This window comes from Elephas maximus, chromosome 7 (genome assembly GCF_024166365.1).
Source record: "Elephas maximus indicus isolate mEleMax1 chromosome 7, mEleMax1 primary haplotype, whole genome shotgun sequence".
NCBI classification, from domain to species: Eukaryota; Metazoa; Chordata; class Mammalia; order Proboscidea; family Elephantidae; genus Elephas; species Elephas maximus.
The window spans coordinates 74,125,250-74,141,423 of record NC_064825.1 but is presented as its reverse complement, the minus strand read 5'-3'; the positions used below and the strand labels follow the sequence as shown (position 1 = coordinate 74,141,423).

The 16,174-nt window shown below is 44.5% G+C and overlaps 1 protein-coding gene across 1 annotated transcript in view; it reads left to right on the top strand.

The window, feature by feature from the left end:
- The window catches only part of PTPN5 (protein tyrosine phosphatase non-receptor type 5), a 72,404-nt gene that overhangs the window by 41,422 nt on the left and 14,808 nt on the right, over positions 1 to 16,174 (top strand). Inside the window, exons 6-7 of the mRNA XM_049891418.1 lie at positions 15,047 to 15,240; positions 15,832 to 15,945. Of these exons, the coding sequence (XP_049747375.1) occupies positions 15,047 to 15,240; positions 15,832 to 15,945 (308 nt within the window). The remainder of the gene's footprint in view (positions 1 to 15,046; positions 15,241 to 15,831; positions 15,946 to 16,174) is intronic.

Genomic DNA, 16,174 nt, shown 5'->3' with positions numbered 1-16,174 from the left:
AACAAAGAGAAGCTTATTCTCTCACAGTCCAGTAGGCTAGAAGTCCAAATTCAGAGTGCCAGCTCCAAGGGAAGGCTTTCTGTCTTTGTCAGCCCTGGAGGAAGGTCCTTGTCATCAGTCTTTCCTTGACACTCTGGGACACTCTCAGTCTTCCCTGAGATGCTCTGGGAGCATCTCAGAGCAGGAACCTCAGATCCAAAGGACTTGCTCTGCTCCCAGCACTGCTTTCTTGGTGGTATGAGGTCCCTGTCTCTCTGCTCACTTCGCTCTTATATATCTCAAAAAATATTGGCTTAAGACAGTACCTAATCACGTAGACCTCATCAATATAAGTGCCAATAATCTGTCTTATTACATCATAGGTAAGATTTACAACATAGGAAAATCATATAAAATGGTGGACAATCACATAAAATGGTAGACATTCACAAAATACTGAGAATCATGGCCCCGCTAAGTTGACAGATATATTTTGAGTGGACACAATCAATCCATGACATTCCACCCTTTGGCCCTCAAAAATTCATGTTCTTGCCACATTAAAACATATTCACCCCATCGTATTATACCAAAAGTCTTAAATCAACTCTAAGTCCACAATCCAAAAATTCTTCCTCACCTGTGAAATCCAGAATGCAAGTTATCTGCTTCCAAAAGTACAATGGCAGAACAGGCACAAGCTAGACATTCCCATTACTGAGAGAAACTGGAGGGAAAGAAGGAGTTAACAGGCACCAAGCAAGTTAGCAGAATGCATTACATTAGTCCTCAAGGCTTTGAAAGTAATCCTCTGTTCTCTGAGACAATTTACACAATCACCCTGTCCTCCAGACTCTAGGTTTTGGCCACACTGACCGGATTCTGAGTGGAGGCCCCTCAGTCCTGGGCTTCAGCCCTGCCTTCCAGGCCCACTGGGATGGCACCTCTGCTCCCTAGGCTTTAGATGCACCATTCTCCTAGTCCTGAGAATCATGGCTCAGCTACATTGACAGATATTTTGGGGGGACACAATTCAATCCATGACAGTCATACAGGTAGTAAATGGTAGTCAGGACTCAAACCTAAGTCTGTGTGACTCCAAAGCTTTTGCTGCAAGCCACTTCAATAAGCTACCTGCTTGTGGAGACAGGAAGAACTGCAATATAGACTTGAAGGGTCAGGCCCTAGGGGCCGGGCTTGTAACTTGGAAATCTGCCTCCCCAGAGCATCCAGACCAGGGTCCTGTGCCTGCCTCCTGACATGCTCCCTTCCCTAGCACAGCCTCTCAGAGATCTGCTAACAGCTTTCAGCCCCGCCCCCCTCTAGCTTCCTCCGCACTGGGTATTGACACCCTTGGCTCCCAGACATCTTCCCAGCCTCTTGGTCCCAGTCCCACTTTTCTGTGTCCATGTCCCCCTCCCAGAGGAGCCCTACCAGGGCAGGGTGTGATGGACTATGCAATGAAGTCCTGTCCCCTCTGTCTGGGATGTCCCTGTCTACTCTGCCCTGGAATGGACTGGAGCTCCTTCTCAAGCAGACTCCCCTGACAGGGAAGAGGAAGAAGCAATGGAGGTGCACTCTGGGGCAGGCAGCACAGAGTATGGTTAAGAGGAAAGATGCTGAGGCCAAACTGTGTGGGTCTGAGTCCTGGCTGTGATGACTTGGGGCAAGTTACTTAACCTCTTGTACTTCCCCTTTCCTACTGGTGGTTTAATGGTACAAGTCTCGCCTTCCGTGTGGGAGACCTAGGTTCGATTCCTAGCCAACGCACCTCATGTGTAGCCACCACCTGTCTGTCAGTAGAAGCTTGCGTTTTGCTCTGATGCTGAACAGGTTTCAACAGAGCTTCTTAAGACAAACTAAGAAGAAAACCTTGGTGATCTACTTCCAAAAATCAGCCAGTGGCACCAGAAGAAAGCAAATAAAAAAAAAAATTAGAGCAGAATTAAATAAAATAGAAAACAGAAAAACAATTGAAAGAATTAACAAGACCAAAAGCTGGTTTTTTGAAAAAATTAACAAAATTGATAAACCATTGGCCAAACCGAAAAAAAGAAAAACAGGAGAGAAAGCAAATAACCCTAATAAGAAATAAGATGGCGATATTACAACGGACCCAACCAAAACTAAAAGAATCATATCAGATTACTATGAAAAATTGTACTCTAGCAAATCTGAAAACCTAGAAGAAATCCATGAATTCCTAGAAACACACTACCTACCTAAACTAACACAAACAGAGGTAGAACAACTAAATAAACCCATAACAAAAGAAGAGATTGAAAACGCAATAAAAAAAACTCCCAACAAAAAATGCCCTGGCCCAGACGGCTTCGCTGCAGAGTTCTACCAAACTTTCAGAGAAGACTTAACACCACTACTGCTAAAGGTATTTCAAAGCATAGTAGAAAAGGACAGAATACTCCCAAACTCATTCTATGAAGCCAGCATATCCCTGATACCAAAACCAGGTAAAGACACCACAAAAAAAGAAAATTACAGACCTATGTCTCTCATGAACTTAGATGTAAAAATCCTTAACAAAATTCTAGCCAATAGAATTCAATAACACATCAAAAAAATAATTCACTGTGACCAAGTGGGATTCATACCAGGTATGCAGGGGTGGTTCAACATTAGAAAAACAATTAATGTAATCTACCACATAAATAAAACAAAAAGACAAGAATCACATGATTTTATCAATTGATGCAGAAAAGGCATTTGACAAAGTTCAACACCCATTCATGATAAAAACTCTCAGCAAAATAGGAATAGAAGGAAAATTCCTCAATATAATAAAGGGCATTCATACAAAGCCAACAGCCAACATCATCCTAAATGGAGAGACCCTGAAAGCATTCCCATTGAGATCAGGAACCAGACAAGGATGCCCTTTATCACAGCTCTTCTTCAACATTGTGTTGGAGGGCCTAGCCAGAGCAATTAGGCTAGATAAAGAAAGAAAGGGCATCCAGATTGGCAAGGAAGAAGTAAAAGTATCTCTATTTGCAGATGAGGTGCTCTTATACGCAGAAAACCCTAAAGAATCTTTAAGAAAACTACAGAAACTAATAAAAGAGTTCAGCAGAGTATCGGGATACAAGATAAACATACAAAAATCAGTTGGATTCCTCTACACCAACAAAAAGAACATTGAGGAGGAAATCACTAAATCAATACCATTTACAGTAGTCCCCAAGAAGATAAAATACTTAGGAATGAATCTTACCAGAGATATAAAAGACCTATACAAAGAAAACTACAAGACACTACTGCAAGAAACCAAAAGAGACCTACGTAAGTGGAAACACATACCTTGCTCATGGATAGGAAGATTTAACATTGTAAAAGTGTCTGTTCTACCAAAAGCCATCTATAGATACAATGCAATTCCTATCCAAATTCCAACAACATTTTTTAATGAGATGGAGAAACAAATCCCCAACTTCATATGGAAGGGAAAGAGGCCCAGAATAAGTAAACCATTACTGAAAAAGAAGAACAAAGTGGGAGGCCTCACACTACCTGATTTTAGAATTATTATATTATACCCCCATGGTAGTCAAAACGGCCTGGTACTGGTACAACAACAGATACATAGACCAATGGAACAGAACTGAGAATCCAGACATAAATCCATCCACATGTGAGCAGCTGAGATGTAACAAAGGCCCAAAGTCAGTTAAATGGGGAAAAGACAGTCTCTTTAACAAACAGTGCTGGCATAACTGGATATCCATCTGCAAAAAAATGAAACAAGACCCATACCTCACACCATGCACAAAAACGAACTCAAAATAGATCAAAGACCTAACTATAAAATCTAAAATGATAAAGATCATGGAAGAAAAAATAAGGACAATGCTAGGAGCCCTAAAACATGGCATAAACAGTACATAAAACATTACTAACAATGCAGAAGAGAAACTAGATAACTGGGAGCTTCTAAAAATCAAATACCTATGCTCATCCAAAGACTTCACCAAAACAGTAAAAAGATTACCTACAGACTTGGAAAAAGTTTTTAGCTATGACATTTCTGATCAGCGCCTGATCTCTAAAATCTGCGTGATACTGCAAAAACTCAACTGCAAAAAGACAAATAACCCAATGGGCAAAAGATATGAACAGGCACGTCACTAAAGAAGACGTTCAGTCAGCAAACAGATACATGAGGAAATGCTCACAATCATTAGCCATTAGAGAAATGGCAAATCAAAACTACAATGAGATTCCATCTCACTCCAACAAGGCTGGCATTAATCCAAAAAACACAAAATAGTAAATGTTGGAGAGGTTATGGGGAGACTGGAACACTTATACACTGCTGGTGGGAATGTCAAATGGTACAACCGCTTTGGAAATCGATTTGGTGCTTCCTTAAAAGGCTAGAAATAGAACTACCATACTATCCAGCAATCCTACTCCTTGGAATATATCCTAGAGAAATAAGAGCCTTTACACTAACAGATATATGCACACCCATGTTCATTGTGGCACTGTTTGCAATAGCAAAAAGATGGAAGCAACCAAGGTGCCATCAGTGGGTGAATGGATAAATTATGGTATATTCACACAATGGAATACAATGCATCAATGAAGAACGATGATGAATCCATGAAACATTTCATAACATGGAGGAATCTGGAAGGCATTATGCTGAGTGAAATTAGTCAGTTGCAAAAGGACAAATATAAGACCACTGTTATAAGAACTTGAGAAATAGTTTAAACAGAGAAGAAAATATTATTTGATGGTTACGAGAAGGGCAAGGGAGGGAGGGAGGGAGGGGGGTTTTCACTAATTAGATGGTAGATGAGAACTATTTTAGGTGAAGGGAAAGACAACACACAACACAGGAGAGGTCAGCACAACTAGACTAAACCAAAAGCAAAGAAGTCTCGGGAATAAACTGAACATTTCGAAAGCCAGCATAGCAGGGCTGGGGCTTTAGGGACCATGGTTTCAGGGGACATCTAAGTTAATTGGCATAATAAAATCTATTAAGAAAACATTCTGCATCCCACTTTGGAGAGTGGCATCTGGGGTGTTAAATGCTAGCAAGTGGCCATCTAAGTTACATCAATTGGTCTCAACCCACCTGAGCAAAGGAGAATGAAGAACACCAAAGACACAAGGTAATTACGAGCCCAAGAGACAGAGAGGGCCACATAAACCAGAGACTCGACATCAGCCTGAGACCAGAAGAACTAGATGGTGCCCGGCTAAAACTGATGACTGCTCTGACACAACAGAGAACCCCTGAGGAGCAGGAGAGCAGTGGGATGCAGACCTCAAATTCTCGTAAAAAGACCAGACTTAATGGTCTGACTGAGACTAGAAGGACCCCAGAGGTCATGGCCCCCAGACCTTTTGTTAGCCCAGGACAGGAACCATTCCCAAAGCCAACTCTTCAGACAGGGATTGGACTGGACAATGGGATGGAGATGGATGCTGGTGAGGAGTGAGCTTCTTGGATCAAGTAGACACATGAGACTATGTTGGCATCTCCTGTCTGAACGGGAGATTAGAGGGTAGAGGGGGTGAGAAGCTGGCCGAATGGACTAGAAAAAAGAGAGTGGAGGGAAGGAGTGTGCTGTCTCATTAGGGGGAGAGCAATTAGGAGTATATGGCAAGGTGTGTATAAATTTTTGTATGAGAGACTGACTTGATTTGTAAACTTTCACTTAAAGCACAATAAAAACTAAAGAAATAAAATACAACATTCAAGAGAAAAAAAAAATCAGCCAGTGAAAATCCTGTGCGTCACAAGGGTCTGATCAGCAACTGATCATGGGAGTGGCACAGGACTGAACAAGCTTTCATTCCATTGTGCATGGAGTCCCATGAGTCGCAGACCAACATGACGGCAACTAACAACAGTAACAAACCAAAAACCAAACCAAACCTGTTGCTGTAGAGTCGATTCCAACTCATAGCAACCCTATAGGACAGGGTAGAACTGCCCTATAGGTTTTTCAAGTGAATTTGAACTGCCAACCTTTTGGTTAGTAGCCGAGGTCTTAACCACTGCACCACCAGGGCTCCAACAACAATAACATCTGTAAAATGAGGGCATTTCTATTACCTATCTCATAGGGTTGCTCTGAGGATTGAATAAGTTGGTATTTGTAAAGCATTCACTGAAGTGCTTGGAAGGAAGCCTTGCTAGACTTTGTAATAGAAAGGAAAAAATATATAATCCTATGGGTGGTAGGAGATAAAGCTTGTTCAGCCCAAACTGAGACCCGAGACTTTCACTTCGTGTGGGTCTGAGAATCTGCGTCCTAGGCTTAGGGAGTTAGTTGTTAGTGTGTTGATTAATAGCATGGGCTCTAGAGGCAGACATCCTGGGCTCTAGCCTTAGTTTCTACCCATTTATCGGCCTAACCCTAGCCAAGTGACTTAACATCCCTGTGCCTTAGTTTCCTTATCCGTAAAATGGGAGTAAGAGTAACAGCTACTTCCTGGGATTGTTGTGAGAATTAGTTGTGCTAATATGTGTAAGGTGCCCTGGTGGCACAGTGGTTAAGAGATCGGCTGCTAACCAAAGGGTCAACAGTTGGAATCCACCAGCCGCTCCTTGGAAACCCTATGGGGCAGTTCTACTCTGTCTTACAGGGTCACTGGGAGTCAGAATCTACTTGACAGCAACAGGTTTGGTTTTGGGGATTTTTTTTAATATATGTAAAGCTTAGAAAGACACCCAGTACATTGTGAGCCCTCAATATGTGTTAGTGATAGTGGTCATGGTAGCAGGTGATGTCCTGGCTATATTATTGGCTGGCTTTTATTGACCGTAGGCAAGCCATTTCCTCTCTCTGGGCTTCAGTTTCCCCATCTAAGAAATTAGCAGGCTGGACCAGATGCCCCCATAGGGCCTGTCTGGCTCTGAAATGCAATGGTTCTAGAAGCCCAGGCCGGACTGAGTGTGATGTTCTACTGGGCACGGCACCTTGAGACTATGTGAGCATGTCCAGGAGGTCACTCAAGGAGTCAGAGCTCTGCGTTTGGGAAGGGAAGAAAAGCTGCATGGGACAGAGCCTCCCTCCGCATGTAAACAGGAACTGGCTGAGCCAAGCTTCCGCTCCAGCTCCAGTTCCGGTAGGCTGGCAGCCAGAGAGCTCTGAGGATGAGTCACCAACAGAAGCAGCCACAGGTGCTGGAGCTCAGGCGGTGCCAGGCCCAGGGCACGGGAGCTGCAGAGTTTAACGGTGGATTCAGGTGCTGGGTGACAGGAGAGGGATCCTAGTGTTTCCACGTCCTCCAGATAGAAGCTGAAGGCCATTTGCCTAGAGCTTTAAAAAAAAAAAAAAAAAAATTTTTTTTTTTTTTTTTTGGCCTAGGATGCTCATCTCCTGCCTTCTGGTACTACTTTCCTTCCCTCTGCACCCTAGAGCCTTTGAGGACCCATCAGCTGGGGATCAGGCACCAAAGCTGCACCACTGCTCTCATGCAAGCTGGTTAGGGTCTAAGGTTCCCCCAGACGCAGGGGCGCCCACCCTCCCAGACTCTCACCTTCCTTCTGCTGCAGAGACCATTATTGTTGTTGGGTGTGGGTTGAGTCAGTTTTGACTCATGGTGACCCCATGTGACAGCATAGAACTGCCCCATAGGTTTTCTAGGCTGTAGTCTTTACAGGAGCAGATTACCAGGTCTTCCTTCCAAAGAGCCACTGGATGGATTTGAACCATCGACCTTTTGGTTAGTAGTTGAGCCCTTAATCGTTGTGCCAGCAAGGCTCCTTGCAGGGATCCTTTACTGAGAAGCGATGCAGCAAACTGGAAAGATCATTTGGTATCGGGGAGCCCTGGGTTCAGATCTCAGCTTTACACTTACTTAGGGTAGACAAGCCACTTAGCCTGTCTCTGCCTCAATTTCCTCACCTGGAAAATCCCCTTCACCCTGCACAAGAGGCAAGCCTGTGAGGAGCCCAATGTTAAATCGCTTGTCAGCAAGCTGCCTCTGAGTCAGGGTTTCATGCGTGGCAAAGCAGCTACCTCGTTGTGATCTATTGAAAAGCCAGCCCTTGACACAAGCAGCCGCCTCTCACCGACAAAACAGGGCTGATGATGATAATGTCTACCTCATAGGGCTACCAAAAGAAGCAAATACAACTACGTGCGCACAAACGCTTTGGGAAGTGCAGAGCCTGCGCAGGGAGGCGGTGCTGTCACTCCCTGAACAAGACAGTAAGTGGAAGGGTGGGGCAGAGCAGGGAGAAGAGCTGGCATTGCCTCTGGGAGAGGGAACCAGAGGTCAAAAGTCAAACGGGCCAAGTACCACAGTGGTTTCTACAGGCAGGGACCATCTTGTTCACTGCTGTATCCCCCAGGCCTAGCCCCTTGCCTGGCAAAGTAAGCACGCAGGAAATATCTACTGAATTGCATGAAACTGAATCTTTGTGTTCCCAGTGCTAAGCATATAATTGGTGCTCATGAATGAGCAGAGACAAGATCTGGGGAGACAGGTTCCCAGCCCAGTTCTCCATCTCCACTGCTTCCATCACTTTCCATCACAGACTCCCAACTTCCACATGTGAAATCAGGCGTTTCTAACCTGGGGTCCATGGATTCCCCTCCTCCCCATGAAATTATATGCAGAATACAATATGTATTTAGGAATATATCTTCTTGGAGAACTAGATGGTGCCTGGCTACAACCGATGACTGCCCTGACAGGGAATACAACAGAGAACCCCTGAAGGAGCAGGAGAGCAGTGGGATGCAGATCTCAAATTCTTGTAAAAATGCCAGACTTAATGGTCTGACTGAGATGAGAAGGACCCCGGTGGTCATGGCCCCCAGACCTTCTGTTAGCCCAAGACAGAAACCATTCCCAAAGCCAATCTTCAGACAGGGATTGGACTGGACTGTAAGCTAGAAAATGATATTGGTGAGGAGTGAGCTAGGTGTATAGAAATTTTTGAATGAGAGACTGACTTGATTTGTAAACTTTCACTTAAAGTGCAATAAAAATTAGAAAAAAAAATGCAATAAAAATTAGAAAAAAAAAAATATATCTTCTTGGGTAAAGAGATAGCAGATTTCTACCCAGAAAATCTTTCAGTAAGCCCTGCTCTGTAGCATGCTCATCCACCAAGTGCTCAGTTCCTTGGGCTGCCAGGTACCCTATGAATAAAAGAAAAAAATACAGCCTCCATTCACCTTGTCTCTGAGATGTATATGCAGGTCTCCGAGCCTGCAGTTTTCCCTCCACGTCCATAACATGCAAGGCAGTGAACGGCCATCTTTCGTAGGCGAAAACAATGATCATACATCATCTGTGGGGCCTGCCTTCCAATGACTCTTCTGCCTCTTCTACCGCTCAGTGGGTTTCACAGAGCCAGGCACACACTCTATCACTCACCCACGTCCTCCCGTTTTCTAGCATATGCATTTAGATGTGACACGTGGGAGTCAGGGCCTGGAAACCGGGAATACCAACTAGGCCTCACAATATCTGAACTCAGAACTTTGATCTTTTTAAAAAAAAAAATCTATTTTTCTTATGACAATGATTGTTGTTGTTAGGTTGTTAGGTGCTGTTGAGTCAGTTCCGACTCATAGTGACCCCATGCACAAGAGAACCAAACACTGCCCAGTCCTGTGCCATCCTCACAGTCGTTGCTATGCTTGAACTCATTGTTGCAGCCACTGTGTCAGCCCATGTTGTTGAGGGCCTTCCTCTTTTTCACTGACCCTCTACTTTACCAAGCATGATGTCCTTCTCCAGGGCCTAATCCCTCCTGAGAACATTTCCAAAGTATATGAGACATAGTCTCACCATCATTGCTTCTAAGGAGCATTCTGGTTGTACATTCTTTTGGCAGTCCATAATATACTCAATATTCTTCTCCAACACCTCAATTCAAAGGCATCGATTCTTCTTCAATCTCCCTTATTCATTGTCCAGCTTTCGCATGCATATGAGGCAATTGAAAACACCATGGCTTGGGTCAGGTGCACCTTAGTCTTCAAGGTGACATCCTTGCTTTTTAACTCTGTAAAGAGATCTTTTGCAGCCAATTTCCCCAGTGCAATGTGTCTTTTGATTTCTTGACTGCTGCTTCCATGGGTGTTGATTGTGGATCCAAGTAAAATGAAATCCTTGACAACCTTAGTCTCCTCTCTGTTTGTCATGATGTTGCTTATTGGTCTAATTTTGAGAATTTTTGTTTTCTTTATGTTGAGATGTAATCCATACTGAAGGCTGTGGTCTTTTTCATCAGTAAGTGCTTCAAGTCCTCTTCACTTTCAGCAAGCAAGGTTGTGTCATCTGTATAATGCAGGTGGTTAATGAGTCTTCCTCCAAATCCTCATGCCCCGTTCTTCTTTATATACTCCAGCTTCTTGGATTATTTGCTCAGCATACAGATTGAATAGGTAAGGTGAAAGGATACAATCCTGACACATACCTTTCCTGACTTTAAACCATGCAGTATCCCCTTGTTCTGTTCGAACGACTGCCTCTTGATCCATGTACAGATTCCTCATGAGCACAATTAAGTGTTTTGGAATTCCCATTCTTCACAATGTTAGCTATAATTTGTTATGATCCACCCAGTCGAATGCCTTTGCATAGTCAATAAAACACAGGTAAACATCTTTTTGGTATTCTCTGCTTTCAGCCAGGATCCATCTACATCAGCAATGATATCCCTGGTTCCACATCCTCTTGTAAATCCGGCCTGAATTTGTGGCAGTTCCCTGTCAATATACTGCTGCAGCCGCTTTCGAATGATCTTCAGCAAAATTGGCTTGCCTGTGATATTAATGATATTGTTCGATCATTTCCACATTCAGCTGGATCACTTTTCTTGAAATAGGCATAAATATGGATCTCTTCCAGTCAGTCGGCCAGGTAGCTGTCTTCCAAATTTCTTGGCATAGACAAGTGAGCACTTCCAGCACTGCATCTGTTTATTGAAATAACTCAATTGGTATTCCGTTCATTCCTGGAGCCTTGTTTTTCGCCAGTGCCTTCAGTGCAGCTTGAGCTTTGCTACCTTCAGTACCGTTGGTTCCTGCTCATATGGTACCTCCTAAAATGATTGAACGTTGACCAGTTCTTTTTGGTATAGTGACTCTGTGTATTCTTTCCATCTTCTTTTGATGCTTCCTGCTTCATTTAATATTTTCCCCATAGAATCTTTCAGTATTGCATCCCAAGGCTTAATTTTTTTTTTTCAGTTCTTCCAGCTTGAGAAATGTCGAGTGTGTTGTTCCCTTATGGTTTTCTATCTCCAAGTCTTTGCGTGTGTCATTATAATACTTTGTCTTCTCGAGCTGAGCTTTGAAATCTGTTCAGTTCTTTTACTTAATCATTTTTTCCTTTTGCTTTAGGTACTCCACGTTCAAGAGTCTCCTCTGACATCCATTTAGATCTTCTCTTTCTCTCCTATCTTCTTAATGATCTCTTGCTTTCTTCGTGTATGATGTCCTTGATGTCATTCCACAACTTGTCTGGGCTTCAGTTATTAGTGTTCAGCATGTCAGATCTATTCTTTAGATGGTCTGTAATTTTATGACAATGATACATACGAAGAAATTGAGAATATATAAACAATGGGGGAAAAAATCAGCGCTAATCTCACTCCCACAGAGAACTGTTGCTAACACCTTGCTTATATTCTTCCATTTACCATGTACAGGCATTTACCGTGTGCCAGTCATTCATTCCATTTACTGTGTGCCAGGCATCCATTCACTGTGCTTTATGCTCTACAAACATTGTCTCATGTCAACCTCTGCCTTACATTGAGTATTCTCCACCATTTTTATTGTTGTTTTTTCTTTGGTGAAATATATGTAACAAAACATTTCAACCATTTTTTGTTTGCACATGTATACTTTCTTAATTTTTAAGGCCAGTGAGATCATATTGTTTTGTAACCTTGCCTTTCTCACTCAATAGCTTCGAAATTCCTTTCGGCATTATTAAATATTCATCTACAGAGTCATTTATAATGGCTGCATGACGTTTTATTGCAGGCAGGTTCCGTGCTTCTCAGACTGGGGTATGTGTACTCCTGAGGGCAAAGCCGCAAGATAAATGCAGCACATTTCCTGAAGCATAAATTTCATTCGAAGTTTTGTAAGGAAGTAAAACCATTACTTTAATATCAAAACACGTACAGATATACTGTATGTTGTACAGAACTCAGAACACCCCTGAATTTTAAAACAAAGCAGCAGAGTCCAACATAATGTGATCTTGCTGCCATTCCCCCAGAGGTCCCTGTTTCCTCTTCTCTGAGGTTGGCAGAAACATTCAAGAAGCACTGAATTCAAGCCCCTCATTTTCCAGCTCCAGAAACTGAGGCCCAGAGGAAAGAAGGAGTCATCCAAGGTCCACAGCGTGTCCATTGCAGAGCCAAGGTATAGAAGCCAGGTATCCCCAGACCTGTACCCTTCCTTCCCTTCCACATTTGGCATCACCTGTCGACAAGGGTATGGGTGGACACCTTGCCCTGGAGTAACGAACCCTCTGCTTGTCAACAGCAGAAACTTTCAACTTCGCAGCGATCCATGTTTTAGCACCAGCTTTTCCTTTTTCTTCTGCCTGGCCAGGATCTGAGCTGTCTGCTTATGTGGTCAGTCACTGTAGCCTCTACAGGCAACCAGAGATGCATCCCCCCATCTTAGACTCCACCAGCATTTAGATATACCACTTAATATATTGTAAACAGGTATTTGCAGGTCTGTTTTACTCACCAGACTGGGAGCCTTTTGGAGGTAGGAATTGTGTGTTATCATTATTACTATAATCTTCCATTTATTGATAACCTACTAAATGCCAAATACCATGCTAAGCATTTCATATATAGTAGGTACAGCCTTCATAATGTCCCTCAGTGGCACAATTTGCGCTAAACTACTAACCTAAAGGTTGGTGGTTCAAACCCACCCAGCAGTACCGTGGAAGATAGGCCTGGCAACCTGTTTCCATTAAGATTACAGCCAAGAAAATCCTATGGATTAATTCTACTCTGTGACACTGGGGTCACCATGAGTCAAAATCAACTTGATGGCAATTAAGAACAATAACAGTCTTCATAGCAGCTTTTCAAAGTATGCATTACCCTATTTATCAGATAAGAAAACTGAGTAAGAGATTATCACTTGCTCATCATCATTCATTCATTCATTTAGTAAATGTTTATTGCAAACTTACATGCCAGGACTTGTGCAAGATGCTGGGGATGGTCATGGTGAGCAATACTGACACAGCTGCTGGCCTTATGGAACTTACAGACGAGTCAAGGAGATGATATTCAACAAATAATTACACCAACCATAATGAGTGTAAGTAGCCCAGTACCTGTCTGACTGCCTCCACTGCACATACCTCTACCGCTTACTAGCTTGGTGACCTCGGGAAAGTCCTATAACCTCTTTGCACCTCATCTGCCTCTTCCGTAAAATGAGGATAATACTGAAACAAACTTCATAAGGAAACTATGAAGACTAAATAAGTTAACATCTGTAAAGCACTCAGAACAGAGCCTTGTATATCCAGGTGTAGTTTTGCTGCTGGTGGTATGAAGGAGAGGCATGGGGTGGTGGGAGAATATGACAGGGCAGGACCTACTTCAGTTGATGCTTTGAGATCTACAAGATGAATAAGAGTTAACTTGGTAAACTTGCGGGAGGTACAGGGGTAGGCTCACCAGAGGAACTTCAAAGAGTGTGGCTGGAAGACAGCAGGTGAGAGCCTTGCAGGTTCAGCAGCTAGGAAGGGGGAGCCTGTGATATAAATATAGGTGTCTCAAGGACCGGGGTGCCTTGTACTGCACTGTTGATCCAGGTCATGGAAGATGCTTGGTAAATGTTTGTCAGTTGAGCCAAGAATCACATGGACAAACACTTGTCTTGGCCTCGCGTGGTTTTGGCTGTAGGTGTTCTGGTGTTGCCCAACCAAGGAGTCCATTTTCCCATATACACACTGATGTAGATACCTGAAGCATGTCTACAGGGTTGCCTGTGTGGACAGCCCCATCCCCACTGTCAACCCTGTACGTCCATTTTGCTGGTCCCTCTGTTCTTAGCAATAGACTGAACTATGCGGGTTTGAATGGGAACCTCCAATATCTGGGACTCACAAAGGTGGCTGCCACTGGAGCCCCAGGCTACCACCAGGGCCTCAGATCTAGGCCAGTGGTGTACAGATTTTTTCAGTAGTAGCACCTAGTGTTGAAATAATCTTAGAGGAAACCCAATATATGAAACGGGGACAAGCAGAGCTTCTAGTGTTGAGGCACAGACGTAGGACTCTGAGCAGCTCACAACAGCCCCCGGGCACTTGGAAAAACCCTAGGGCTTTGTAAAGCACGTTAGAAACCAAGGCTTGAGCCCAATCCCCCATTTTCCAGACGGTGAAACTGAGCTTCTGAGAGGGGATGGCATACAACCAGGGACAGGCACAGAACTGGATCCCAAGTCATTTCTTTTTGGCTAACAGCCGAGCTCTTAATCAGGTATCTAATGTCAATTCTTCTACCCAGATTTTCCTCCATGCTACCCTTACTGCTTCCCAGCCCCTTTCAGTATGGGGTCTCAAAGAAGGAGGAAGGGCACTTGGTTGTGGATCTTGTCAAGTGTCCACCCCCAGTCTCAGCTGGGGCAGAGACCACAAGAGACAAAAATTCAGAGGGCAGGCGTGGGTGGGTTGTTCAGGGTCACAGCCTGGTTATGCCGTGTCTTTTTCTCTTTTTTAATTGAGTTTGAGGTGGTTGTTTTTTGTTTCTTTAAGAAATGGGAAAGAATGAAGCTGCGTAAACACAACGATATTAACTCCCTGAAAAGCCTCCTGCCATTTTACTCTGTTACTGGAGAAATAAAAGAGAAATAATTTGTCCACCCACACTTAGCTCTTTCTGACGAAGGTAGGTGAATATTGCTTTGCTAATCGAGGGTAACTGCTAGAAGTGGAGCCACGCTGACTGATCCTGGATTGAGAGGAATCCACAGCAACCCCAAAAGGAGCAGCCCGCCGCGGGCCGGCAGAGCCCTGTGTGCTGGCAGAGCCCGGAGTCACGGCCTGCGTGTCCCGCCTTCCACAGGTCTCCCCCAGCCGGTTGTGGTAGAGGAGCCAGACGAGGCTGAAGGGCTCCCGGACTTGCAGAGAGAGATGCCACCACCCCCACCTCCTTCACGGCTCCCAGAGCCATCTCAGAAACCACCACCTCGAGTCACCTGGAGCGACTCCGTCATTCTCTGGAGCAGCCTGTGCCTGTTTGCTGTTTCACATTTCCTGGTAAGGATATCACAGGCCTCACAAGGCCCTGGAGAGAAGATGGGTTTAGGGACAGCCTTCCACTTCCTTCCCAAAATGGCTGCCTGGGTCTGTGGAGGGCAGAGGAGCCTTTTTGGTGTCCCTCAGTGACTCTGAGCCCCCAGGGGAGCTCAGAGGAGAAGGCTGGAGTGAGGAGAAGGCTGGAGTTCTGAGTTACACCCTCAATAGCTAAGCCCCTCACAATCCCTAATCTGGGAGGCAGGAACACAGGACCTCCCCTCCTCACCCCCCATCCCTGTAGGGTTCTCTTTGAGGACTTCTTGTCTATGGAGGCATCTCTGGGAGGTTCTCTTTTTCTGTATGTACCTGGGAAGCCCTGTCTGGGAAGGGCTTCTCTTGGCTCCATTCAGTCAGTTTTTCTCAAGGGAGATTCTTGAGGCCTCCTCGGAGCACATGGTACCTGGCTCCTACCCTTAGCTCCCATTTTGGACCTTGGAGGTTCAGGAGCCTCCTTGGTGGCCCAGGTTGAGGTCGGAGGTGAACTCTGCAAGGGGCATACAGGGGCAAGGAGCCCAGGCTCTGAACTCAGTCCACTCCCACTGGCTGCCCCAGCTTGCTTTTGGCGTGCTCTGGTACAGCGGCCTCGGCCACATCTGGTTGAAGAATGCCGCAGGCTTCATCTCCTCCTTCTTCACATTCATGGAACATCTGGTCCTAGGACCCACAGTGAGTAACTCTGGGTTACCCTAGGGTAAGAGGGAAGAGCTAAGGACCTCCAATTCCACCCTCTGGGGCTGGGGCTTCTCTGAAATCAGTAGATACTTCAAGCCCCTGAAGTTGTTCTCCCTCCTCCCCACATCAGACCTAGTATGTAGTTTTCAGAGCCTCAGTTTTGTCACCATTGGAATGGATGAAAACTACCCCCCATTGCCACCCTGACTTGTTTGTCTGATGT